This window comes from Saccopteryx bilineata, chromosome 7 (genome assembly GCF_036850765.1).
Source record: "Saccopteryx bilineata isolate mSacBil1 chromosome 7, mSacBil1_pri_phased_curated, whole genome shotgun sequence".
In the NCBI taxonomy this organism is placed as follows: domain Eukaryota; kingdom Metazoa; phylum Chordata; class Mammalia; order Chiroptera; family Emballonuridae; genus Saccopteryx; species Saccopteryx bilineata.
In genome coordinates, this window is record NC_089496.1 from 67,783,575 (window position 1) to 67,809,834 (window position 26,260).

Here is a 26,260-nt window from a genome sequence, read left to right on the forward strand (position 1 = left end):
TGTTTAATTATAAAGAAGTTGTAAAGGCTTTTAAAAGTAATCTTTTCTTGACTTACTGCTGTTGAAAGGCTGTGGGCAAGATACAATTCCCTTTTTTGATACAGTGTGTTAAGAGTAGTAACTGATTAGGGGACAGTTAGGTGGAGACTGTTTTTCTACTTTATCTGCCTTTTGATTGAATGCTTTGTAATGAGTATGTTACTTTTAATGTATGTAGTAATTTTTAATAAAAACATTTTAAAGACTCTTTGAAAACAATGTTCTTTTGAAAATAAGTCCATCTTTGTCTGCTTTTTAACACTAGACAAATTTAAAAAAAATAATTTAAAGTACCTATGAGTTTGCTAGTATAAGAATATAATTTGCTATGAAATATACCCTGACATGGAAATATATCTCTAAAAACAGAGGTGTTGGGCTCTGGCCAGTTGGCTCAGTGGTAGAGCGTCGGCCTGGCGTGCAGGGGACCCGAGTTCGATTCCCGGCCAGGGCACACAGGAGAGGCGCCCATCTGCTTCTCCACCCCTCCCCCTCTCCTTCCTCTCTGTCTCTCTCTTCCCCTCCCGCAGCCGAGGCTCCATTGGAGCAAAGATGGCCCGGGCGCTGGGGATGGCTCCTTGGCCTCTACCCCAGGCGCTAGGGTGGCTCTGGTCGCAACAGAGTGACGCCCCAGAGGGGCAGAGCATCGTCCCCTGGTGGGTAGAGCGTCGCCCCTGGTGGGCGTGCTGGGTGGATCCCGGTCGGGTGCATGTAGGAGTCTGTCTGACTGCCTCCCCGTTTCCAGCTTCAGAAAAATATAAACAAAACAAAACAAAACAAAAAACAAACAAAAAAACCAGAGGTGTTGCTTTTGCTATAAATAAAAATACCTCAATTTTTTTTCTCTTCATATAAAACAAATCCAATATCAAATCCCATTTTAATTAAATAGTGATTTTACTTTAGAGATGAAGCTGAGAACAGCGAGATTTTTTTCCCCCTAAAAGAGGAATATAGAGTTGAGTGTCCTTGGAATATAATTCTTCAGGAGTTGAGGAACACTGTCTGATTGTGTTCATTTTTATTAATTAAATGTGAATTTAGACCAAGCAAATGATAATTGAGAATGGAAAATGAGATCGGAAGTTTAGTGGGTGCTGCATACTATTTTTGTGAAAGGCTTTGGGCAGAATCTCTCATAAAGTGAAATCTTTTTTCAGCATGTTTATTAATTTCAGAATTCACAGCAAGGGTTCTGCCTGACGGGATAGCTACAAACGTTCAGTGACCCAAAGTTGGACTCAGTTCTTTTGTATTTTTTCCCCCTCACTTATCAAAGGGAAGGAACTATATACTGTAGATTTTTCATTTTTATAAAAAGAGAAAGGAAAAATGAATTTACCATGATCAGCAGTCGTTTTGGGCTTTAATTAAAAGCACTTACAGCCCTGGCCTCAGCCCGCAGCACAGCCTGTCACAGTGGGGTCTCGGCTTGTGTGACCCGACCTCTCTTTCCAGCAGCAGTGTCCCAGACGTGGCCGAATTGAAGAACACATTTGAAAAGAAGTGGTAGGCTTTAAACTGGCCTAATCAAGAGAATTCTGATACCTTTCCCCTTTGTCAAAGTAACACTATTTTTTTTTATTGGACATTCTCTAAAAACCTGCCTGTTCCAAAATAACTCCTGCTATCAGACTGTCTCTAGACAGATGTGATTTTGTATCTTAAAAAACGTCAATGACTGTCCCAGTGCTAGTCCGTATATATAGTGGTTATCCTGGAGAGGCATGGTGAGACCGAGGTGAAGTGAAACCCCAGCCGCTGTGCAGGGTCTCAGGTGCGGTCTCGTGTGGGCGTGGTCCAGGTCCTCCTGTTGGAAACAAGGTGCAGCCATGGGACCATAGCCCGTGCATTGCAATGAGAGCAGTAATCCTCCCAGAGGGGTGAATATGGGTTCTTAGGGGGATTTACTATTGATCAGTGAAGAAAGCTATACATCCACACACATATTTATGGTTTTAACACTTTATGGGATGGGTGCAAATAGAGAAAAATGTTTAAAAACTCTTTTTGGGGCAACTAAAAGGACACTGACTGGAAGGTTGAGAAACACTGCTGTAGAGCAATAGGCTGGAGTAGAGTGAATGAAATTTTTAGCATTAATTAGCCAAAATGTCCACGATGAAATTTGTGTGTCTGCTCCCTCCCCTTGCCCTGCTTAAATACCCATGTCCCTGCAGGGACATTTTACACACACACCAAACTTGCATGTGTATCATTAGGCCACCAGAAACTTGGAGTAAGTGCATACTTCTGCCAGTGTCTGGGTCTGAAGACTAAAAGTTTCCTTTAATTCTATTTAGCCACTTCAAAGGGAAGAAAAAGGCACCGGATTCTTATATTTGGATGCTAAATTGAAGTAGTAAAATGCATTATTTTTATATTTTCCACCGCTGACTACTAATGCAACCTTTCTGGTGGCTGATGACCTGAGTGGGACGGGTTCGCGGGCCCAGCAAGCACTTGCAGGGTCGGGCTCCTCATCGGAGAGCTGGCCAAACAGAGCCCCAATTGTTTCATCCTCAAAAGAGACGGCCCGGATGGGATGTGGGCCACTTTTAGCTTAATAGGAAATGAAGTCATTCTTGGGTCATGCCGTGGCAGCTTTGTTTATCTGCAGCACTGTTTCGTTTCCATGGGGATGGGTGCTTCCTGGAGTGATAAGGAGCCAGTGGAACCGCTTGCCACCGGACCTCCTGGACACACACCACCTGACTTGCAGGCTTAGAAAAGGTTTGGGTCAGATGCTTTGAAGAGGATCGTTGGCAGTTAGTTTTGTTCCTCACCAAGGTGCTTGTTGTGTTTTTGTTTATTATGCATTCTTCCCTGTTCCATGAAGTTTTTCAGTTCTGCAGTGCCAAGGGCAACACTCAGCCCAGAAGCTTCAGTGGGCCATGTTGCAGAAGCCCTTTTTGGAGTGTAGGGCTGTTTTCCCTGACTGAGCCGAACAGGAGTGCTTAATAGCCAGTCGTACGTAATACAAGCTAACAGGTTTAGGTGCCAGACGCTTTGCGCACTCCCATCTTCAGTGTTATTGATGGTCTGGAACGCGGGTGCTGGTGACTTTTGTGTACGAGCAAATGGGCTTCATGGAAACGAAGGAAAACCAGACCGTCTGCAGTGGAGGAGGAGAGTCAAACCTAGTATTTTCTGACTCTCCAGCTACTTGTCAGCACCCTTTAGGACCCCGCACGTTGACTTCTTTCAATGAAGAGCGGATCTCTCCCCTCCATAATTTACTTTACATTTCTGTTGTAAGTGAACTGGGCCTGATTGTGGGGTAAATTCAGAGGGCAGTCAAAAAATGCGGTGAAAGTTTAGGTCATGTTTCTTTAACATTTCATCCCCCCCCCCCCAATTTCCTGGGCACACTTCCTTCAGAAGCAGCTCAGTCGGTGTGTCAGAACTTCCCTTTTTACAAAGGAATTGGGAGTTTTATTTTCCTTTGTTACCAGAAAATTGAGTGGGAGGAAAACACCATGGACTTGGCCGAAAACCTTGCCACTCTTCTCTCCATTGCAGCTTCTCCTTTCCCAGAAGAGGTTAACGGGTGGCGGCTCTGGTGAATTGGATGTGGCTTCCCATCCCGTGTTGTTGCGGTACAGACGTAGATGCCGTCAGTACCTTGCAGTGTGGTGTGCATTAGTCATGAGACTAATGGCCCCTGCAGGTTGTCATGTTTCTGGAGCTAATTTCTGGGAGCCGGAGGTCTCATGTGTGCACATGCAGTGATTTGAGTTTTATTGCTGGGTCCATGTCATATAACCTTGTTTTTTTTAATGTTGATTTTTTTTCTCAATACTTTATCTGAAAGGTTATAAGGATTAAAAAAGAATCTAAGAGCCACTTGAGCCTAATAGAAAACAAGACTATGAGAGAGGGGCCTCTCCCAGCCTGTGTGGTTGCTTTCCAGACTGTCGGGCGATGTTCTTTGTTCTTGATCAGTAGTAACTCTTCCAATTTACTCTAAGTTTAATAAAGACGAATCCAGGAAACCCTCAGTTCTCCACTCCTCGTTTAAGCCTCAGTTTTTCTTTTGAAAAAGAAGCCTATCTCCATATCAGACAAACTCCAGATATGTGGCATGGTTCACGTCAAATGATTCATAGTTTCTCCTTTAGATTGTGAGTTCATGTCTGAAGGGGAAATAGTGGGCTAAAAATCGGATGGCCTCACCTCCATATCTATTTCATGGCCCTTTCTGACATTCTGCCTCCTGTAATATCCAATTTTGTTTTCATTTTATACAGGTAGAGGTGCTAATAGTTCATCCACTTTCTAACAGATTCTTCCACTAAAGCAGCAGAAAGATGTGCACGCCAACGCTGCGAAGCACTTGTGCTCGTGTGCACACACAGTGCCCTCGCTTTCTATTTCTTTTTATTTTATTTTTATTTTTATTTTTCTGAAGCTGGAAACTGGAGGCAGTCAGACAGACCTCCCGCATGTGCCCGACCGGGATCCACCCGGCATGCCCACCAGGGGGCGATGCTCTGCCCATCTGGGGCGTTGCTCTGTTGCGACCAGAGCCACTCTAGCGCCTGAGGCAGAGGCCACAGAGCTATCCCCAGCGCCTGGGCCATCTTTGCTCCAATGGAGCCTTGGCTGCGGGAGGGAAGAGAGAGACAGAGGAAGGAGAGGGGGAGGGGTGGAGAAGCAGATGGGCGCTTCTCCTGTGTGCCCTGGCCAGGAATCAAACCTGGGACTCCCGCATGCCAGGCCGACACTCTACCACTGAGCCAACCAGCCAGGGCCTCACCTTCTATTTCTTGCCCCCTTGTTTGTCCCCACCCCGTCCTACCCAAGTCAACAGTCATTTTGGCAATTCCAAAATATTTCTGCACAGAATTATTGCTTCTGCACTTTCTAGTTTTGAGTGTGGTGGTGTTGCTTCACTGTGGCTTTCTGCTTTGTGTGCCTGCGTGTGTGCGTGCGTGCGTGCACGCGTGCGTCTGATGAAGTTGAAGGACTGGAATGTGGTGTGGACCCTGTGCATACCCAGGAGGTGACGTGATAGTGCAGGGAATGCTATTTACTTTAGTGACATTGTGACTCCCTCTCTGGTTCAAGGTTTCAGGTTTCTCACCTTTGTACCAACTTGGGGAAGGAGACTCGGAAGGAAGAGTCAGGCTGTTTAGCTGGGTTAGGGCAGCGGGAAGTGTTATTTTAGATTAGTGTAGTATCTTCCAAGACACATAGCAGTTTAAGTTTTAAAGATAGAATTCAGTTTGGATCAGAAATTATTCACAGTATTATCATTGTGTTATGAAATCTGTGATTTTTATTTTTGACATTTATTCATATCTACTTCAAAAGACTTGACAGGAATTTATAAATTAGTTTAATCCTGAATAAATGGGGACATGCTGTAATTGTCAGATTCATGAATTAGAAACCACATTTTTACTTTCATTCTTCTGACATATTGCTACATGCCTGCCTGCCTGTCTACCTGTCTACCTGTTTGTATGTCTATCTCTCTACCTACCTACCTACCAACCATCTATTTACTGATCTAATTTTATTGAAAAGGCAATGAAGCTGTATATGTTGTTTTGGGATATATTAGCAAAGAATTTTAGAGGACTCTTCTAAATTATAGCTCTTCATCTATAAGGCTGTGAGACTATCTAGATTTAAAGGTGGTAGAGAAGTTGTCTTGTACCTCAGATCACATAGAGTTAGAAGGTGGGTTCAAACCCAGGTCTGTCCTAGCACAAAGCACCCAGACGTTAATATCTTCCCAGAACTGTGTCTGTAGTCATTTCATTCCTTGAGTTTATCCTGTTTCTATTTTTAGGTTTTTGAAACTTTCCTGTTCTTGGAATTTCTTCTTAACTTTCTTTTCCTTCTCATCTTCTGCCTGGTCATATCCAAGGCTTTTACAGCCACTTGGACCATGGAGCTGGTAGAGGCTGCTTCCTCTTGCTGTAAATGGGGAAACTGAGGCCCAGAGGAGCGGGGGTGATGTGAGGTCACATAACTTCTAAGCCTTGTAGCCAGGATTGCATGTAGTGTTTTCTTTCCTAGCCTTTTGCTTCTTCCATACTACTCATATTTTATTTTGAACTCTTCTTGTATCCTAAGTGTAGGTGTAGAGGGGAACTCTGGAGCAAGGAAATGTATTCAAATCCTAATTCTGCCTTTTAGGAGATTTATAATATTGAGCAGATCATTTAATATTTTTGTGCCTTGGTCTCCTCTTCTGGTAAATGGGGATGATAATAGTATCTGCTGCAGAGGGGTTAATGAGGAGTAAATGCACTGTTACCTGAAAGCACTGAGAATAGTGCTCGGCACATAGCACGCGCTGTGTAAGTGTTTGTCAGATTCGATACGATTAGAGACTGTGCGCCTGATTTCTGAGGTTTGCAGTGAAGAGCCCTGCGGTTGGGGAGTTGGGAGCAAGAGGTCGGCAAGGTCCTCCTTTGTGAGCCTTCCCATTTTGCCCACCCGTGAAGCTCATTGCTCCTCTCCCAGCGGGCACTGGATTGTTTCTTATAGAACTCATTTCGTGTGACTTTCTTTGCAGTTATCTACAACTTGCTTGGTTCCCGTTTGCAGACTGGAATCCTCTGAAGGGCTGAGGCTCTTACCTTCTTCATACTTTCCGCTCACAGGTCCCAGGGCTTGGCGGACCTTATTGTTAGAGGTCAGAGAACAGTTGAAAAGAAACATTCACTTTCTTTTTTCTTTTTTTTTTAATTTTTAATTTTTTTGTATTTTTCTTAAGTTGGAAATGGGGAGGCAGTCAGACAGACTCCCGCATGCGCCCGACCAGGATCCACCCGGCATGCCCACCAGGGGGTGATGCTCTGCCCATCTTGGGGCATCGCTCTGATGCATCCAGAGCCATTCTAGCGCCTGAGGCAGAGGCCACAGAGCCTTCCTCAGCGCCCGGGCAAACTTTGCTCCAGTGGAGCCTTGACTGCGGGAGGGGAAGAGAGAGACAGAGGAAGGAGAGGGGGAGGGGTGGAGAAACAGATGGGCGCTTCTCCTGTGTGCCCTGGCCTGGAATCGAACCCGGGACTACCGCACGCCAGGCTGATGCTCTACCACTGAGCCAACCGGCCAGGGCAACATTCACTTTCTGCCAGAGAAATACCCAAGCCTACTATTACCTGAATCATCAATTGACTTATTTCTCCTCATATGGTTGGCTTATGTCATTAAGCTGGTCACCCTTCAAAGAAAGGTGATTTCTTTTCTAATTTTATTACATATATATACATACTAATTTTATTTATTGATTTTAGTGAGAGAGGATGGGAGAGAGAGAAAGACAGGAACATCTACCTGTTCCTGTATGTGCCCTGACTGGGGATCGAACCTCTGCTCTTCAGGATGATGCTCTAACCAACTGAGCTATCTGGCCAGGGCTTATTGCATATATTAATTGTGTAAGTTCACAATATATATTGAGTTGAAATGTGTAGGGTGCTTCAGTTTCTTACAGCCGTCAGAGAAAGAACTCAACGTTAGAAGGCAGTGGGAATACCTGGTAGAGTTGTGTGTTTATAGGGAGAGTGATCTCGGGGGCTCATGAACCTGTTATTCTTGCCTGGTAGTCGTACTGGCTTCTCATTCCAACTCTTGGCCTCCTTTCAGGCAGGGACAAAGCTGTCGCCCTTCCTCCTTTGTTCATAAGCAATGTGGTACAAAACTCGTGCATCATGATATAATAATAGGCTGTGTCCTTTGGCATAAGACTTGAATTTGAATAATAGATTCTGCTGTTTAATCTAGGTAACCTTGAGTTCTCTCATCCATAATGTGAGCACAATACATACTTCCTGAATTTGTTGTGTAGAGAAAATGCCTGGTATGTAGTAGTTACTTGGTCAGTAAATAATTGTTACCACTCTAAAATTACATAGCAGTGAGAGATTTGTTTTCTTACAGGGTGAAGGCCTTAAGGAGGCCCCTGGGGGAAAAGTATGTGGAGAATCAATTTACTTTTTCTCATTGGAAACATGGGAAAAATTACTGTTTTCACTTGCGGAGATAGCAGAACGCTTAGTTCTTCTGTGCCAGTTTGCAGCCTCCGTGGGCCGTGTCCATGGTATGGAGGCCAGAGGCATGGGCCATGTGGAGGGTTTCCCTGGGCCTCACTCCGCTGTGGGCAGCAGTCCGTGTGTGTGAATGGGGTCAGGGTGTTGGAGGGCACAGAGACCTGAGGTGAATCATCTCCATTTTCTTTATTTTTTTCTTATCAGAAAGACATCTCATGGAAGAAGAATGTTGATGTCAGGAGCCTAGTTCTAGTTGAGATCAGTGTTTGAAAGTTGCGGAGGAAAAACGATTTCAATAAATATAATCTCCACTTTGGAAGTAATTTTGTGGAGATAAAGACGCACAAGGAAGCGTGATGCCCAAGAGCACGCCAGGCAGAGGCACTGCATTGTCCAGCCTTCCTGGTTCTACCCACGCGAGCTCTGTGGAGCGGCGTGCGTGTTGCCCGTCTGTACCGTGGGCACCACCGTCGGTGGGTACCACCGTTGTCAGCGTGCCTGCTTTTCCTCAGCGGCTTCTGGCCACGGCCTTGGGGCGTCCCTCTGTGAACTGGGTGATTTCACTGAAGTCCCCATTACCTTACAGGAAAGAGTCTAGTATCTGAGAGCAGAAATTATTTTCTGGGCTTTGACTTGCTAATAATAGAATAAAATCAAATAGTTTTGAACTTTTCAGGGTGTGTCCTTTGGTCTCTTGTGTTGTGATCATAAGGCAGGTACTGAGGAATCTGTAACATTCCTCCTGGGTCACCTGTACAAGTGACCTTGACCCTGTTGGGTTTTCTGATCTAATTCAGTTCAGTGGGTGTTAGACTTTGTACTCTGAGATCCTTGAGCTTTTGTTTTGAGTTTGCTCAAATGCGGCAGCTGTAGTTCAGTATATATTGAGATATTCAGAGACTGTTCAGGGTCAACACTACGCTGTATGGTGGCAACAGCTGAGACGCAAAGTTTTCTGCTGTTTGGTACGGGAAGCACTTCATATTTGCAAACAAAGCTGTAAAGAGAGCTTTAAGAAGTTTGGGAGGTTGCTGTCAGAGCTCAGAGGAAGGGGTGCCTGCTCTAGGAAGGGAAACTTCTGTTCATGCAGGAAGAGCACAGAGGACCATGAGTGTCCCTTGCAGGAGGAGGACACTAACACTGTCCTGTTGGCTCTGTGTGTCTTCTGTAGGCCACGACTGCTGTGAGACAGTGAAGGTGCTGCTGTGTGCGTCCAAGGAGGGCCTCCCTGTGTTTGTGGTAGCCGAAGAAGACTTCAAGTTCATCCAGGACGAGGCTTATGATGCAGCCCAGTTCCTGGCAACCAGTGCTGGCAATCAGCAGGCCTTGAACTTCACCCGCTTCCTCGATCGGTCAGGACCCCCGTCTACGGATGTGAACTCCCTGGATGAGAAGGTTGCTCTGGCATTCCGACACCTGAAGCTGCCGGCCGAGTGGAATGTGTTGGGGACAGACCAGACTTTGCATGGTAGGAACTTAAATGACCCACAGATAACATGCTGCATTTGGAACACTTGTGGTTTTCCGTGGGGCTGCTTTTATATTGTCATCAAGGTTTCCACCGTGGCTCAGTAAATCTCGTAGTGACTGTAGCCAAGTAGCCTTTGTGGCTGTCTTCTGGATTCTTCAGCTGGGCTCTTAAACCTGTTCCTGCACTGCAGTGACCTGTTCTCACCTCCATTTAACTGAGAGGGCACACTAGCCACCTCTGTGGGTCCCGATTTCAGGCGTCACATCTTAAGTGTAGAAAGCCACCTGTCCTTCGTCAGGAGAGCAGTGGAGTGACTTTATGTGCTGTTTTTGGTGTTTAATTATCAAAGACAGAGTTTCCATTACTACTGCATTGTCTTCCGAAGTCCTTTGGTGATTCTGTGGAGCTGGGGGAAAGGGCACTTGGGGAGGGGACAGCATGAGGCAGCTGAGTCCTGAGAAACCCCATATTTTTTGTTGTTCTTTTTTGTAATTTTCTTTTATTATTATTATTGTTGTTATTTTTTTGTACTGGTTCTCCATATGAGAGTTCATTGGAGGAAGGGCTCCACCTTTTTAAAAACATTGATGTAATAAGATCTATGTATGTTCTTCTTAGTCAGATAGGGGTTTTCCCACATAATTATTCTTGTGGCAGATGACATCTACCAGAGGTCTTGGTTTTATATATGTATGTTTCAATGAAGCAATATATACCTGGGTCCAGTAAGTAACATTCTCCTTCTGGCCCGTAGGAACCACTGCCTGGATGGATTGCATTCATTATCTGTGGAGCCTCTGGTATTTTTTACGGGTTTTGTTCATTTGTTTAAAGAAGCACAGGAGTTGGATAGTTGGTTCACGTTACGGAGATGAACAAGAAATACAGTTCACCCTTGGACAATGTGGGCTTGAACTGCACAGGTCCACGTACACACACAGTTTTAGTCCTTGGCTGGGAATCCACGTCTGCAGAGGGCTGACTTAAGTTATATGCAGATTTTTGACTGCACGGGCAGTCGGTGTCCCTAACCCCCTCTGTGTTCAAAGGTCAGCTGCATTAGAAGAAGCACAGTCCTGAAACTTTGGACATATCACTTCTCCTCTCTGGGCCTTGGCTTCCTCATCTTTAATAGGGAACTGGCCAGCTTTAATATTTTTGTGGACTTTCCATGTGCTTCTTAAGTTTCTGTTGTATAATATTTCAGGCAATGCCAGCACAGGCTAAATCCAATGTGAACACAGGGAAATGCACTACAGCCACAGTGAGGGACCATTACACACCTCTGAGAAAGGCTAAGGTTAAAAATACCGAGTGCTGGCGAGGATGCAGAGTATCTTCTGTATCGCTGTGGGGTGGAGAACGATATTGCCACTCTAGAAGACAGCTGGGCAATTTCTTACAATGTTAGATGTGCATTTACTGTATGACCCAGCAATTTCACGTTTGGCTGTTCTAGCGAAATGAAGTATTCACTCAAAAATATCTTTGCACAGATGTGCTTCCGGCAGCAGTATTTATAATCGCCCAAAACTGGAACTGACCCAGCCCTCTGTCATGGGGTGAGTATAGGAACAAGCTGTGGTACATTCACACGCTTGAATATCACTCAGCAGTAAGTTCTATTGACAGGTGCAGCGACTGGGATGCATCTGAAATGCATTGTGCTAAGTAAAGGAAGTCAGTTCCTAAGGGTGTTTACTGTATGATTTCATTTATGAGATACTCTGGAAAGGGGCAATTACAGGCACAGAATCTAGATGAGCAGTTGCCAAGTCTAGGAGTGGGGGAAGGTCTGACATCACGTGGTGTCGGGGGTGTTCTTTGCGTGTTGGAATGGTTTTGCCTTTTGGTGGTGGTTATAAGAACCTATCCATGTGTTCTAAATCACAGGATTTACACCCCACAAAAGCGAATTTTGTCCATAAATTAAACAAAGTAAAGAGCAAAAGAAAACGAACAGTTAGGTTTGTACTTTGCAAGCTGAAAATGCCTGGCAAGTTCTTGATGCACCTGCCCTTCAGCCCACAGCGGTGGTCGGGCAGCTGTTTCCCCTTCTGCAGTGTGAACTGGTCAGAGTAGCTGTGGAGTAGAATCTGCAGGCACTGGGCGTTTTCAGTGCAGGTAGTTTCAGTGAAGAGGTACTTGCTTACTGCTGAGGGATGATTGTAGGGGAACATTCTGCTCACATCGAGTTGTACATCCAATACTTTAAAACAGGTGTTTTACAGGAAGAAGGTATGAAGTGAGCTTGTTGCCTGGGATCATAGTATAGGTAACTAGGGCACCTTGTTTCATAACAGGACTGCTTGCAGTTGGAAGTGAGGCTGTTTACAGGTGTTCCAGACCAATGCTTGTACAAAGAAGCCATGTAGGATTTAGGCTTAATCCTCATGCTAATTGTTTGGATGCAGTGCTTTTAAACATTTTTTTCCAGGTCAGTGACTCCTTTGCAAGTAGCTCAGATTTCTTCTACAGCAAAAATACATATAGGCCTGCAAAAATGTACGTATTTCGGGGGTTTATAGCCTCCTTGTGCCGCAGGAATGAACATGAAATTAAGAACTCCTGGTTTGGGTATCCCCCCCGGCTTAGAGTTGATATTGTAAACTGGGAAGAACATAGGCATTGAGGTTTGTTTGTTTGTGTCCTGGCTTCATGGCAAGAGTTCGTGCAGAATACTACTCCAGCAGTTTCTCTGTTGCTTCATGTTGGAAACGGAGGGAGATGTATTTGGGTGGTTTAGGCCAGTTAGCAAAGCTTTCGTTCTGACTAGACCAGGCCCAATATCCAGCAACCTTTCAGAGACAAAACTTGGAGCTCTGATGAGGGAGAGGAGCATGTCTTACGAAAGGGTACAATCTGATAACACTGCAGGGAAAGGCATTTCATAATGAGACTGTTTTTCTGCTGCTTTAACTTATTTCTAAACTTAATCCTCACTGTAAACACGAGCAAGAAGAGTTTGTCCATTTTGTTTCTTCCCAGTGTCCTTTAGTCTGAAGTTACATGAAGCAGCCTCTACACTGGACTTCTGCCTCAGTAATGCCTTAAATGCAAGTGAGGCTTCACCTGGGCGGAGGGTGGGCCGTGGCGTGAGGCTGTTCTCTCTGAGTTGCCGAGTCTCCCTTAGTTGTTTCGGCACCTTGGTGGTTAGTGAAAATGCTGAGTAAAGATGTGTTTTTCTCCTGAAAGAACCTGGTAGGTAGCAGTCAGCATACCTGTTGGCTGACAGGGTGGGCCCACTGAAGACTTGCTCTTACTTAGTCATGGAATTGTATAACTAAGTGAAAAGATCTTATCGTCTCTGGGGGTGGGAATTAAATTTGGGTGGAGAGAAGTTTTAAGAAAGACTGCTAAAAACAGCCTGTGCCTTCTCAGTTCTGTGTATCTGATGTTGGTTAATAGACTCTCCATAACCATTTCAGCTTCCACACCCCTTTCAAATTATTTGATAGCTTTTTTTTTTTAAATTACCAGTAAGTGAGAGGCAGGGAGGCAGTGAGACAGACTCCCTCATGTGCCCCCAACCAGATCTACCCGGCAAGCCCCTACAGGCTCCATTGCTCAGTAACCGAGCTATTTTAGCACCTGAGGGGAGGCCATGGAGCCATCTTCAGCACCGAGGGCCAGCTTGCTTGAACCAATAGAGCCATGGCTGCAGGAGGGAGGGGGAGAGAGAGAAGGGAGGAGGGTGGAGAAGCAGATGGGTGCTTCTCCTGTGTGCCCTGATCAGGAATCAAACCCAGGACTTCCATATGCCAGGGCCTCAATAGCTTTTCATGAAATTTTTTTTTAGCTACACTCACTAGCAATTTGTGTCTTTTTTCAGCTATCATAGCTGCTAAAAAAAAACAATAAAATATGAAAAGCCTGCTAAGGGATGTTTTTGTTCACAGAGATTATTATCTTGACTCCAAGACAAGCGATTTCTAGTAATGGCAGGATTTTAGCTCCCCAAGGTTTGTTGCTTGTCCAACTTTGATTCTGTCACAAGATTACAAGTGTTGTTTTTCCAAAGGCTCATTTCTCGCACCGGCCTTTTGTTCTCCATCCTCACTGTGGTGTGAGAGAGAGAGAGACAGAGAATTCCTGCTTTATGTGTGACTTCAGGTACATTTGGGAGGCAGAACAGAACGGTAGAAAGAGTTCTGGTTTGGAGTCTCATTAGAGATTCAAAAATCACTTATGAGCAGGGCCACTGGGTGGATCGATGTACGGAAAGTACATGTAGTCTATGACTGCCATAGTCACAGAACTTAGAGCGTTTTGCTTAGTCACAAAATCGGGACATGAAGAAGATGCAGCCATTGAGCATCTCATCTTGGCTGGATGCCCCCTGGGCAGGTTTGGGTGACTGTGTATGGGAGGTGTTTCCAGCATATGCGTGGACAGCAAGTGGGCTTTGGGCATTGTCTGCTACTTTCTCTGTGGGGTAAGAGTGGAGCTCCCTAGGGTTTTTTTTTCCAATTGAGTATGGTTAAGCAGGAAAACCAACCAGCCGGCATATGGCCTATGAAATAATATTACAGCATACAGGAAATAGAAGAGCATCCTGAGTGTTCAGATGGAAGGCTCTCTGGGTATAATTTTCTTTAAGAAACCAAAGAAAAATTTAGAAGAGATTTTTCCATTTGTCTTTTAAAAGATGGAAGAAGGCAGGCCTGTAATGAAATTAGAGAAGGAAGCAGCAAGGAGAAAAATGGGCTTAATAAGTATGTCAGTCAGGTTTCAGCCCGAGAGTCAGAACCAGTGGGAGGGAGGAGTGTGTATTGAGATTTATTACAGGGGATGGCTTGCACGATGGTGGGGGCTGGCTAAGCAGGCCCAGGGTCTGTAGGGGAAGAAGAGAAGGGCACGAGCAAGCCTGAACCCAGTGTGAGCCCGAGCTGCCATGCTCAGACGGCTCTGGGGAGGCCCTGGGCGGGGTGGACGTTCTCCAGCAGAGCTGCCTCCGCGGGCAGGCTTCTCCCTTTGGGGGGGGGGAGGCTACTCTCTCCTGGGGACACCTCAGGCCTGTGTTTAAAGCCTTCGACTGATTCAGGCCCACCCAGATTATCCAGGATAATCTTCCTTATTAAATCAGCTGATTAGGGGCTTTAATTACATCTGCAGAAGAGCCATCACAATGAGGTCAAAGACGGAAAGGGAGCTGCAGGGACATCCAGAATCCCATAATGTAATTAAATTTAGGCTGGGGACAAAGGACCCAATTGACATAGGAAATGCAGTTAGTGATCAGAGCAGCACAGCTGAGTAACTCTCAGAATAGAGGGAAAATACAAAGGCTCATCAGAGGAAAAAAATTAAACAAGAGACTCCGGAGAGAACAAGATTGAGCGTAAATTGTAGGCACCGTGGAGTTGAAAGGGATATGAAGGAATGAAAACAATGGAAGCTATAGTGGGTAAACATTTTTATTATTCAAGAAAAACATATGACAAGATGCTTTTTAAACCATAACATTAACTTGATTTTTTTTTTTTTAAACAGATAGAGACAGGGTAGAGTAATGGAAAGGGTGTATGGTTTTTAGGCTCAAGAGAAGAATTTTCAAGTCTTTTTGATTCTTGTTGTGGTCAAGTTGTTAAACTGTCTTCACCTGCAGAATGCGATAAGCAGACCTCATAGGGCTATTGTGAGAATGAAAAAAGTTAATGCACACTGCTTAGCAGGTCCTTACCATGTGTTCCTTTTCTTGTGACCTGTCGCTTGCGGAAAGGGGGCGACCTCCCAGTAGATGTGGTAGTCGCTGCCAAGGACCGGAGGCTGAGATTATCCGGGGAGGTATAGGTGCTGACATTGGGGTGCTAGCTCTGAGCAGCTGTGTGGTTGTTGGAACTCCGCTTCTAAGTGCTGAGCTGACTCAGAGCAAACACAGGATCCGAGGGGGTGGGGGTGGGGGTAGAGAAAACTGCTTTCGGGAAGTGTCACGTAGGAAGGCCAAGATTAACCGGTCTGAGACAGATCGCACAGCCTTCTGTGTTTGTTGAGGATGTCAGTGCTTGTGAACAACTTAAGGCACACCTCAGATGATGATATTTGATCATCTCTGAAGGGTCTTTTCCTTTTGTCTGGCCTTGTCATCTGCTCTGAGGTGTTGATTATTAAAATTTGTGTCTACTCATGCAATGGTTTCTTCTGGGCATTGATTTCTTTCTAGCCATGTGCGTCTGCTAAGCACCTTGTAAATCCTGAATTAGTCACTGTTTATAGTTCTATAGGAAAAATAAAAGTATGAAAGGTAGCTTTTGCTTCCAAGGCAACAGGAAGACCAAACCAACTCACATGTGACATTAGAAGACAGCACGGTTCAGTGTAAATCACAGATTCAAAGGTGCGTTTATTCTTACTGTGGTCTTCCCACACAGAAGCGTGAAGGACTTCAGGGTGAGGGGTCGACGTTGGGATCCAGGCGGTCTGAGAAGGCTCAGTGAAGAAGTTGAGACCTGAGGGAGGCTGTGGAGTAGGAGAGATGTTAGCTAAGGTGACAGACGGCAACCGCAGGGCATTCACGTGCCAGTCTCTGAGGGGTCCTCCGGGAGCTGAGCAGTGCCCAGCCTGCAGTGGCTTTCGCTCCTGCCATCTCGGCTGGGACACAAGAGCATGCCCGAGGGAGAGGGAGTGTCGCTAGTGAACCTGGAATGTAATTGGAAGCCCAGAAGAACAGAGAAGAGAGCAGGGGAAGAGCAGGTGCCTGGCATGAATGAGTTCCTGCCATAGCCAGCCATCAGAGTACCATTTCACCCACCCCTGCCTGTTTGTTACTGCAGCCCACTCTGGGGATAAGAAAGTGAAGCCCGGCCTGACCTGTGGTGGTGCAGTGGATAAAGCGTCGACCTGGAAGTGCTGAGGTCACTGGTTCGAAACCCTGGGCTTGCCTGGTCAAGGCACATATGGGAGTTGATGCTTCCAGCTCCTCCTCCCTTCTCTCTCTCTGTCTCTCCTCCCTCTCTCTGTCTCTCTGTCTCTCTCTCTCTCTCTCTGTCTCTCCCTCTCCTCTCTAAAATGAATAAATAAAAAAAGAAAAAAAAAGAAAAAAAAAAGAAAGTGAAGCCCGCAGAGGTAAATGGGTTCTGCCCGGTCCTGCAGCTGGTACATGCCACATTCCAACCCAGATTTGTCTGACTCCAGAGCCCTATTCTTCGCCACATTCAGAGTGACTGCTTATGGGAACCTCCACTGCAAGTGACATCAGCCCAACCACATGCTTTTCTTTCTGCAGTTATTAAGTATATTATAGCGTAGTCTTTCCCATTATGCCCGGAGATGCCCTTCTTTCTTTCGTTAAGCAAACAAACAAAAGAGTTGGTGGTGCCAGCAGGTTGATTTGCCCTTAATACGGGGGACTAAAGACTTGTGTGTACTTAACAAGCAGAACCTGTTTTTAGTGTTGAACTAGCCAACTCCTGTCTGGGTGTTATTATTATTTCTTTTTAATTAATTATACCCTTTATGATTATGACCCATTTGAGCCCTAAGCCCCAACACTCTTTCCTTTGCACCCCCTGTTGTGAGACTACATCTACTTTTTTTTTATGAGCACATATGTGGAAGTCACCCTTATGAATCCGCCTGTGACAATTTGTTGAACAAATGCATTAAGTCAGAATATAGACATAGCTCGATTCTCTTGTGGGACTTCCTCCTTTTAGACATTTTGCTTCTTATCCTTTTTTCTAGCTTTATTTTGTTTTTACTTGAGAGCTGCTTTTCCTCGGCCACAATAAAATTGTTCATGTCATATGTTGTGGCTTTCATTTTAGGATCTTAGGTACTCAGAGGCAGTGGTGTTTATCTAACTTGACTTTCTGTCCGTTTGCTTTTTGCTTTCACATTCTCCTCTTGCTGATTTTTGTTTTCTCCCCGCCTGCAGCTGGCGGCCCCCGGGAGACACTGATGCACTTTGCTGTGCGGCTGGGCCTGCTGAGGCTGACGTGGTTCCTGCTGCAGAAGCCAGGTGGCCGCGGGGCTCTCAGCGTCCACAACCAGGAAGGAGCAACGCCTGTGAGCCTGGCCCTGGACCGGGGTCACCACAAGCTGCATCAGCTTCTGACCGAGTAAGTGCTCCTTCTCCCAGGGCCCCGCCTCTCCCCTGAAGCCCCTCCTTGATTCACGGCGGTGCCACCCACTTGGCACCTCAGGCTGTGTTTGCCACTAATTGAAACCTCAACTCTGTGCCCTGCCTTCTGCTGGTAAGCCTGCTCCTGCTCCTGTCTCACTGAGAGTGACCCACGTAAGTCCCATCACCGATTTCTCTGTCTTCTGCTTCTCGCCTCTTCCTGTCACTGAGAACTCAGAGTACATCCTATCTATGGGGGAGCATTTCTTTACCACGTGTCACGTTTTCCCCCATTGAGTACAAGAGCAAACAGTTTCCCTGTGCCCTTCATTTTTTCTGGTATGTCTTCAAGTCTTGAAAGGGTTAATTTGAAATGAATACTTCATTTAATATAATAATTGCATGCAGAAAATATACTGAACTACTGAGGTTTGGTTTGAATGTCATTTCTGTGAATAAAATCAAGAGCACTGGGCTTTTCACGTGAGTAGCAGTAAAAAGCCAGTGAGTGTCCCGAGCGTGCAGCAGGAAGTCCTGTCTGCGTCCCTGGTTCAGCTGTTGTGCAGTCTGGTTCTTTAGCGTCTTCTGAAGGAAGGCTGCTAGTCAAAACATTTGAAGAATTCTTTTTTCTTGTGTAAATAGAGAAGTAAATGCATTATAGCAGGCAGCATTTTTCACTGGAATCTTTATAAAAGGCAGAAATTTCAAGTATAGCTTTTCCTATTTACTATACTATTGTTTTATGATTATTGTCATCTTTCTGCTACATAATCTGAAGAATAAACCTGCTTGGATCTATGTTATATAGCAATTGAGGGACCCTCGTAAATGAAGTCATTATACCCATATTCTCAGATGTTTTGCTCATGTAGGACTTAATTTAGTTGCAGTCGCTAGTTTACCATATTTAGCTGTGAGTGTGGGGTAGTCTGCAGAGGCCAAGAAGAGACCTCAGAATGTAACGCTACTTACTGTTAAATAAACAGATGTTTTGTTTTGTTTGTTTTTGTTTTACCTGCCAGCTTATAGCTCTCCCAGCTGAGCCAGACAGAAGGTTATTTGCAGAAAGCTTTCTCTTGGGTGCTGCAGATACTGTGACGGGAGGAGGGAGGAGCTTTCTCCTAGATGAGCCCCGGATACCTGAGCCCTCCTGTGACAGTATTCCAGGGAGCGATAGGCTCCATTCCTTCATGCTTCCCATCTGGTCAGGCATTGGGTTCCCTTTGCTGTGGGCCTCGTGGCCCTAGGAAGACAGGCCTTGTTCCAGGAGTTGAAACAATTAACTTAGTATTAACTGTTATGAGGTTCAAATGCAGTTCCTTCAACTGTGATCGCATAGCTCAGTTTTCGCTGGGAAGCAGAGTTGGTTAGGGATCGCCATCCAAATGGGGAAATGAAGTGATTACAACAGCTTCATTATATGCTTGTTGAGGGTGTCACAAGACTTATTGCAGCACAGCTTTAGGGAAACTAGAGTGTTTGTTCTTGGAGAAGAGGTTTTGGCTTGCTTCATAGTACCACCTCTGTTACATGTGGGAAAACCACTCATCTCCCTTGGAAGGGAAGTCAGTTAAGGGAAAGCCAGCCTCAGAAATCTCCGAACGGAGGCCTGCAGGAGGAGAGTGTGAGCACGGTGCTGTGGGTCTAGCCCTGAACGTGGATTCTTCTGACTCTTCTGGCTTCCTGTTCTGTAACCTAGAAAAAGTGCCCTGAGTCAGAAGTAGCGATTTAAAAGAGGTAAGGGGGTGACTTGACTAAATCCTTCAGTCTCTCTGTGACATTGGTAGACATTGCTGGAATTTCAGGTATAAAGAGCGGGCTGCTTTGATAAATAAGTGAAAGAATACTTGGAGAGGGTATAGCAGTAACTGTCAAAAATGTCCTGTTTTGTTGCCCTTGACTTAATTTTCCTGTCTTTTTAGGCCTGTATCATTTTTTTTCGCTCATTAAGGAGTTTTTTTCCAAAATCTTGAAGCATTTTTAGGCATCGTTTGGATGTCCCTACTTGCTGAGAGTTTGAAATTATTCCCAAGTGTAATAGATAACACTTATAAATAAAGTTAGCTTGGCTCTCTGACACCTGCTGTGATGTCGATGCCCCTGGGCTGATGGCACAGGGAATGCTAGATTGTTAAGATCATTAAGGGATCATTTACAATGCCGTCAGCCTTACAGAAGGTATTTTTCTTTCTTTTCTTTTTAATTAACCCTTTAAGTAGTACAAACGTTCATGTACATCCTCATGCCTCCACATGTATGTCTTTAACTTTGAGCTGGAGGTATGCGGGAATTGCATGAGATAACAAAAATTTTTTATTTTAAAAATGTGTAAGGCAACATTAAAAAAAGACATATATGTTCTTCTTGTTTCCATAAGTTGGTTATCAAACAAACATGATTTTAAGTTAATAAAACTGTAACTGTAACTAATTTTATTTTTTGAAAAAAAACCTCACTCCCTGGGGCTAGCGAGCATGAAATAAAAATAAACTCACCTCTTGAAGGGTTAAGTGAGAGGCGGAGGCAGAGAGATAGACTCCCACATGCGCTGGACTGGGATCCACCCAGCAATCCCCCTACAGAGTGATAGTCTGCCCATCTGAGGCTGCTGCTCTGTTGCTTGGCAACTGAGCTATGTTAACACCTAAGGCAAGGCCATTAAGCCATCCTCAGTGTCCAGGGCCAACTTGCTCAAACCATTCAAGCCATGGCTGCGGGAGGTGAAGAGAGCGAGATAGAGAGGGGGATAGTGGGGGAGAAACAGATGGTTGCTTCTCCTATGTGCCCTGATGGGGAATTGAACCTGGGACTTCCACATGCCTGGCCGGCAATCTGTTGCTGAGCCAACCGGCCAGGGCCAAAATTATTTTTTTAGAAGACTTTAACTGTAGAGTATTGACATAAAAGGGGTGAAATATTTCATTTGCTCAAAGAATGAGTGCAAAAAAATTTGTCCTCTTAATTATTTCATTTTCAGTTTCAGTTCAACAAATCTTTATAGAATGCCTGCAATGCATTGTTGGTACGTTATAGATATATTTCATTTCACCCTTGTGACAACCTTTCTGAAATAGGCATTATCTGTGTTGTACTGATGACATACAGAGGCTCAGAGAACTAAAGTAACTAGCTCATTCCGGACAAGTGTAGAGCTGCCGTTACATGCACATCTGTAGTGCTGGTGCCCGTATTCTTCCCTCTACAAAGATGTGAGAGAGAGAGAGACTCAGGAAGAGGCCACGGGGTACAGGGTGACTAGCCCTTAGTTAGGAAAGGGCCATATACATTCTTTTAGGCCTGGCCTCTACTTTCTTGAGTAAGACAAGGTTCTCAGTACCATAAGTTGATATTTCTTTTACCCATAATGTGGGTTTGAAAGTATTGTTGGTTATACTTAGGTTGTCTTTTTACATTTCATCCTCACGACAGCCTCATGAGTGCGTGGGATGGATGTTATCCATGTTTTGTAACTGAGGAAACTGATGCCAGAGAGGCGAAGTGAGTTGCCCAAAGTCATGAGGCTACAGAGTAAGTAACAGAACCAGGCTCAGCCTCTTAGATGCAGTTGAGATGATGCATGCGTGTATGCAGAGCACAGACCCAGCCTGGCAGACACTCGGCTGTCACTCCCTGTTATTGTACTGGGTGATGCCGGTCCCTTTCAGGAACTTGGTGTCTATAAGTTCTCACGTCCTTCTTTTGCCACATTTGAACTTAAAACCTGGGTTCTGGATCAGAGGATAGAGTGTACATATTTCACAGTGGAGCCACATGCTGGTGAGCAAGATGTTCTGTTAACATAGTGATTGCCCTTTCAGGGTGCTCTGCAAGTTCTTGACAAGTGGGTCGTCAGTAGCCCATTTGGTACAAAACAATTTTGGAGCCTTTGCTTCTGGTTGGAAGGGGAAAAAATGAAGTATATGTACAAACTTACCTTCAAAATAATAGGCAGGACTTTTTTTTTTTTTTACACTTTACGTTCATCTGGCCTAAGCCCTGTCTGTCCGTCTATCCATCCATCTGTCCATCATCTGTTCAGCCACCTGTTCATCTTGTTCTCCTTTTCCGCTGTGTGACCAGGTCTTTGTTTTGGTAAAACTAAGGTGGTAGAAGTGAGTGGAAACTAGAAAGAGGGGGAAGGGCATTTTGGTGACATGTTTGATGACATTGTCAGTCTTTTAACCAAACTAATTTGATTATGACAATTCATCGACCTGGTTTTCAGTGACTTTTTTTCTTCATTTTTTTGTGAATTGACCACTCAAGCATTTTTAAGAATTATGACATTTCATAGTTTTTCTTTTTCATATTTAAGTCATTCAAATAGTAATTTTAGGATTTCCCCACCTAGCAACATGCTGGAAAATTACAAAATGAAGTTTCTGAGGATAATTTTTGTATTTCTGTTAACAGTAACACTAGCTGTCATTTACTGTATTTGTGATAGGCATGTTGTGTGAATTTTTGTATATTTTAACCTCCCCCTACCAGGGGTCTTCAAACTTTTTCTAAAAACCGCCCACTTTTGCAGTGCTGGTCAACCTGGTCCCTACCATGCAACCAAACAGCGCTGTGATTGGCCCACCATGAAAGCTGGACCGCCCACTAGTGGGCGGTAGGGACCAGGTTGACCAGCACTGCAAAAGTGGGCAGTTTTTAGAAAAAGTTTGACGACCCCTGCTAGGGAGGGCATTGTATCCTCATTTCACCGGGGGAGGTAACGGAGCTGTAACTGGAGCCAGGCTGTAATCCCGGAGCCTGTGAGCTTTCACACTGCCTGGGACTTTCTCAGAACATGGATCAGAGTTGGAAGTGGGCTGGAGTAACAGGTCATTCCATATGTCTTGTGTTTCCATCTGTCCATTTCTTCTCTCCTTGCTCTATGCAGGCAGATGGCCCCAGCCTGTGACCATTTAGGCCTCAGTTTTTCTTCAAAGAGTTGTGAAACTACACAGCTTAGCCTATGACAACAAATTCTCTATAGCAATAGTATGTGGCTTTGAAAATGCTTCTAACTTCATTGTAGACCTTGCTGGGAGAAAACACGAACTTGGAATGTTTATATTTACCTGTGAGCAAATGAGGGATCAGTTGGCACTTTCGACCCTCAAAAGAATCACAAATCTTCGTAGCTTATTACACATTATTTTTATTTGGTCAATTTTGAAGTTTCCTTAAAGGTATACAAACCAGAAGAATGACTTGAAATTTTACCAGCATTTATTAATAGAAATAAAAATGACTCTTAAGCAAGGCAAAAAAATAGATATATTGAATAAACATTTTGGCTCAAATCAGTATGTGACCCGATCTGAATATTATCATCTTAGAATGAAGTTGTGTATGTTAAGAGTAAATGTGAAATACTAAAAATGCAATGAATCCTATATGTGTATTAAAATGCAATAGTTCTGTTTTAGAAGTTTGACCGTATATTGGAAGAACAAGAGCTTCTCAGCATCACCAGCTTCTACATTGCTCTTGAGTCCTTAAACAGTGTATTTGCTTCCTGCTGGCGCACCAGGGATAGCTCTATAGGGTATTTGCGGCACCTTGTTATTTTTTTTTTCTAACCCATTTCTTTATACCTTTAATTCTGGATTGAGAATTATTTATTAAAGTTATTATACATGGTTTTGGCCATTTTCCCCTTGTAAAATCTGCAGGTAGTGGTGTTGACATTCTGCTTTTAAATTTTTCTTTTAAGATGTGAACATACAGAGATGTGTTGTAGAATTGGGCTCCTGAAACCTGTATGCTTTTGCTAGCCAGTGTCACCCCAATAAAATCAATAAAAAAAGATGTGAATAATTTACAAATAGAATTTTTTATTAAAAGACATGTGGTGTAAATGAAAGATGTCTATCTGTATATATCTATATATATGTAATTTAAAAAATTATTCTATTTAACGACATTATGGACCTCAGATCAACAATTAACCGAGAATATGCTTGTAAGGTTATTAGAAACTTAGCATATCCTTTCTTTGGAGAGCTAGAAATGAAGAGTCATTGGAAATAAGGTGATTACTCAGCCTTACGTGAATAGGACATGTCTGTACCACTGTCCAGTCTTCTGGTCAGCCCCGCCTCACAGCTGGAACGCTAGCCCTTGAAGCACTAGGAAATTAAAGCCACATTTTCCTCTCAGATTTTTTTAGGAGTAAATAGTAGCGATATAAGGGTAGTTGCCTGATAGTTACCCCACAAGCAAGGTACTGTGCTTTTTAAAAACAATTTTATTTATTTTTTATGTATGTATTTTTTAATATTTTAATTCCATCCTTTGATTTTGAGTGAGAGAGAGAGAGAGAGAGAGACAAAGACGGGGGGGGGAGGGGCTGGAGCAGGAAGCATCAACTGGTACTAGTCGCTTCTTGTGTGTGCTTGACTGGACAAGCCCAGGAACTTGAACCCGCGACCTCAGCATTCCAGGTTGACACTTTATACACTGCGCCACCACAGGTCAGGCTTTCTTTTTTTGTCTCATACTCAGAAACTCCTTTTGTTCATTAGAAGAACTATACCAGTCCAATAGTATACTATATAGTAACAATTTGTCAAGCACTTTGGAGGGCCAGTGCTTTGCCAGCACTTTCACTTGTGTTCATTTAATCTCCCAGTAAACCTGGTATTCCCATTTCACAGATGAGGAAATTGAGCTTCAAAGAAATGTAAGTGGTTGCCCCCCTCATAACCCTCCCAAAAAAGGGAAGAGACTAAGAACATCTGTGCTAAAATTTTTAGTGAATTTGCATGTCCATAAATGCATAACTAGTCTAGCAATGAGGTTGCTACAAACTCCTGATAGTTGAGTAGCCTCCTGTTCATTTTGAGGTGGATTGGGGACCTCACCACCACCCTGACCTCACCATTTAGCCTCCCCTGGACCACTGTAAAGAAGTTGTAGTTGAGTTTTTCGGACTCCGTGAACTTTGGCACTGTTACAATGATGTGGTTTCGTGGATGATATTGGGCCCTCATATAAGGAACTAGGTGCTGCACTTCCTGTAAGAAGAACACTCAGCAAAACACGCCTTTGGGCAGGGCCACCTGGCCTTTGTTCTCCACTCTTAAAGCGGCAGTATAAAGCCTGGACCCAAGTAGGATGGGCTTGCGATATTCGTGGTGCCTGGGCAGCAGCAAGTGAGTACCTTCTGACGCCTTGTTGATCTTCCTTGGTATTGTCTGGCATTTGATCTTTCTGTTGTACGTCAACAAGATGTGTCTTTGAACCCCACTTCCTCTACCCAAAAATGACTAGTGTTGGTTTGACAGGGTTTTACAGTATATTAGTATCAAACCTGAACTTTTTTTGTCAGTTGCACATGCTGGACAAGGTAAAAAGCAGAGATTGATTGGTTATTGGTTGTTGCCTATCAGCTGGAACACTGAGAAGTTAGTTGGAATTCACTCTGGGCTTGCTTTGTGTTTTTCTATAGTTGAAAACTTGCTATGGATCCTATAAAATTTATGGTATTAGACTTACAGTTTGTATTATTTGAATGTGGTTCAAGTTTGAAACTGTTATAGGATAGTTATCACTGTGAAGTGGAAAATCTGGGTACAAATTCTGGCCTTTTCATGTACTAGCTGTGTACTTAGGCAAAGTGTCTTTTAAGCCTGTTTTCTCGTGTGAAAAATGGAAATACACTGATAAATGCTTCAAAGTTGTTGAGTGGAATAAATGTGGGTGATACACTTCTGGGACTATACTAAGAGTTAGTATTTTTAGTTTTATTATTTTGTTTTACATTCTCTTCATTAAGCTTTGTCCATACAGCTACATGGGCCGGAGCCACAGTGGCTAGCTGGCTGCTACCTCAGGATCTTTGCACTTACTGTATCCCTTTCCTGATAAATCTGTCCCCGTAACTCTTTTTGGTATAAATAGGGTTCTTCCACAGAGTCACAAGGAGAGCATTTCGGGGACCCACACATAGGAGGATGTGAGCAGTTGTGGTAAGGTTTATCGGAGCAAGAACAAAGTGCGCCCCACCCCCCATGTTTTCTCCATGACGAGGTGGCTGAGCTCTGGCCCACTGCGGGAGAAGTGTAGTTTCGGGGGCCTCAAGCGCAGGAGGACCAGTTCCCGGAGATGCTGTGCCATTTGCCGGCGTTGGCATCTGAGGCTCTAGTGGTCTAGCTGAGCCTATGTCCCCTGTCCGGCCACAGCTGGCGCTATGCTTGGGCCGCACCCTGGCCCGCGGCAAGAAAGTGCGCAACACCAACCGCGGGCCCTTGTCCAGCTTTCCGTAATTCCTTGGGCTTGGCAAGAGGAAGCTTTCTTTCAAACCAACCAATCTCTTTCCTGGCTCCTGGCTGGCGTGTGCTGGGCCCTCCCCACCCAGTCCCTTTTCTGGATCTGGGGGGCTCCGTGTCCCTTATCGTCTCCGATCTCTTCCCCATATTTTCCCCGTCAGACTCCGCCCCTTTCTGGGCGCCATTTTGGGTCCTACTGCGCCTGTGCCCAGCGAAGGAATTTTCCCTTTTCTGGTTCTCCCATCCCTCAGGAGTCTATGGGAAGGGGCTGGTTGTTCGCCGGGAAGATTGGAACGCCGATCATCCAGCCTGTCCGGGGATTAAGGCCCCTTTGGTGGAGGTGGAGGATCTGGCTCTCCTTCCACACTTAGGTTTAGGTGTACGTAGCCAGTTTTGTTCATATGTGACTAGC

General features: G+C 44.6%; 1 protein-coding gene across 17 annotated transcripts in view; it reads left to right on the plus strand.

Moving 5' to 3' along the window:
- AKAP13 (A-kinase anchoring protein 13) overlaps positions 1–26,260 on the plus strand; it is a 287,475-nt gene that overhangs the window by 123,357 nt on the left and 137,858 nt on the right. For 14 of the 17 annotated variants that reach the window (XM_066239247.1, XM_066239251.1, XM_066239252.1 and 11 more), the window contains exons 4-5: positions 9,223–9,519; positions 17,399–17,582. In XM_066239247.1, the coding sequence (XP_066095344.1) occupies positions 9,223–9,519; positions 17,399–17,582 (481 nt within the window). Of the gene's footprint in view, positions 1–9,222; positions 9,520–17,398; positions 17,583–17,739; positions 17,759–19,241; positions 19,322–24,679; positions 24,733–26,260 lie in introns of those variants that run through there. The other 3 variants (XM_066239264.1, XM_066239263.1, XM_066239262.1) reach the window with 3 other exon arrangements.